Genomic DNA, 1,940 nt, shown 5'->3' with positions numbered 1-1,940 from the left:
TTTTTTTAAACTTTATTACATGGCAGTGGCTACTTTGTAATTTAGTAGTCTGCAGTAGTTTAGAGGAGATGTTTGGTAAATCGGGATATAAAATAAAAATAAATAAATTACGATATTAACGCCATCACTTAAAGAGCCACTCACGATGTCATCCTCGTAGTCGATGTCGGGCTCGGAGGGCGGCGTGCCGTACTGTTTACTCTCCAGCCTCATCTGCAGCTGTCGCACCTGCTGCCTCAGCACCTCCACTTCCTGCTTGTAGCCCGCCTCGATCTGCCGCAGCCGCTGCTGCACGGCGTCCATGGGCACCGGCAGCCCGTCGTCATCCAAGTACGCCGGGGCCTGGGGAGGGGGAGGGGAGCTGGAGGCGGAGGGCGAGGAGTACGACACCGGGAGGAGCTGATGGCCTGCCAGCGAGTAGCTGTTGAGGGCGGCGGCGGCGGCTGCGGGCCCACACAGGCCGCTGTAGCCAACACTCCTGGCGGCGGACAGCCACCCGGGGCTGCTGGGGTAACACAGAGCCTCTCGGCGGCAGCACTGGGACCCGTTGGCGATGGCGAAGGCCTGCGAACGGAGCAGCTTGCTGGCAAGTCGACGGCTTTGGTAAGTGTTGGCCCGGGCGGCGCCCGAGTGGCTGGCGCCGCTGCAGGCGGACTGGACCAGACCCTGCACGCTCTCCCAGTGGGAGCCGAGCAGCGACAGGTCCGTGAGCTGGCTCTGGGAGATCAGATGGCGAGCTGCGACCTGGGCGCAGTCGAACACGCGCTCTCTTCCCTTCACTGCGTCTGTGCTCTCGTCCTCTCTCTGGGGCGATTCGGGCGAGTCGTTAAAGTGATTCTGGGTGATGCTCGCCACAGGAGGCGGGGCGGGTGGCACCTCTCCCTCCCCTGTGAGAGTCTCTGTGGAGTCCTCCATGGGAAGGAGCGGCGTGAGCTGCTTCAGAGCCAGCAGGTCTGCCGACGCCGGGAGGTCGTTTGATTGGCGGTCAGCGTGGCCGTTGAGCAGCGAGGTGGCGGCTGCGGGCCGCTCGCCGTTGCAGGGGAGAGGTAAGCACGGCTCTGATTTGTGAGAGGGCGACGTGGTGGTCTCAGCAGTCCTACAGGGGCTCTCGGGCTCCGGCGGCGGCGGAGGGAGCGGAGGGTTAGTGATCTGAGGCAGGGCCTGCTGGAGGACCGGCACGGGGAAGGGAGTGTGAGCGAGCGCGGCGTCCTGACCGAGCGGGACGGGGGGAAGAGGCAGAGAGGGGAGGGGCTGCGTGGTGAGACAGGGCTCCTCCGCCGCGTCCTCGCCGCTCTCTGCAGCCGGGACGCCCTCAGGGGTCTTGGCAGGACTCTGATGCAGAGGATCCCCCTCGCTGGAGTCCGGTCCGGCGTCAGGCGTGACCTCATCGGAGTCGTCGGCGGAGGTTTCCTCGGCGGCTGGCGAGGGCTCCGGGGCAGAGCGACCCTCCTGGCAGTGCTGATTGAGATTTGGGTCGCTGGACGTGCGCGTCAGAGGCAGCCCGTTCTCAAACGCTGACAGCAGGTTGTCCATGGAGCGAGTTTTAGGAAGTCTGAAATCAGAAAAACATAAAAACGCTTCAGACACATTTTCACCCAAAAGATTTAAATGACTTTTAGGTAAAATTTAAAGATCAAATGTTCTCAGAAAACAACCATCAATACTGCTTATCAATTCTTTATTATTACTTTATTACAGCTTTTTTAAATATCTATCTAGCCCTTTGAAAGCTCAGCAGACTGGCTTTCCTTCTTTCAAAAACTTGAAAATGCAACGAGCGACTTAAAAGAAATTACCCCAAAATTGGCAAGAAATTAGAAAAAAAATGCAAGAATATTACCTGAAAACAGCAGAAAAAGTTAAGAAATGTAAATAAAATAAATACAAACAATAAAAACAAATATAGATTTTTTCTGTCACCTAATTTTGAATATATAATC

The 1,940-nt window shown here is 56.8% G+C and overlaps 1 protein-coding gene across 1 annotated transcript; it reads right to left on the bottom strand.

Moving 5' to 3' along the window:
• Positions 1–144: 144 nt before the first annotated feature.
• On the bottom strand, positions 145–1,552 carry LOC121964092 (myotubularin-related protein 4-like; the record flags this gene model as incomplete). Its single annotated transcript, XM_042514316.1, has 1 exon — positions 145–1,552. A coding segment is annotated over one exon (1,408 nt), but the record flags the coding sequence as incomplete, so codon positions are not given.
• Positions 1,553–1,940: the final 388 nt, after the last annotated feature.

This window comes from Plectropomus leopardus, unplaced genomic scaffold (genome assembly GCF_008729295.1).
Source record: "Plectropomus leopardus isolate mb unplaced genomic scaffold, YSFRI_Pleo_2.0 unplaced_scaffold13979, whole genome shotgun sequence".
In the NCBI taxonomy this organism is placed as follows: Eukaryota; Metazoa; Chordata; class Actinopteri; order Perciformes; family Serranidae; genus Plectropomus; species Plectropomus leopardus.
The sequence above is the reverse complement of the archived record's forward strand: the minus strand, read 5'-3'. Positions and strand labels throughout refer to the sequence as shown.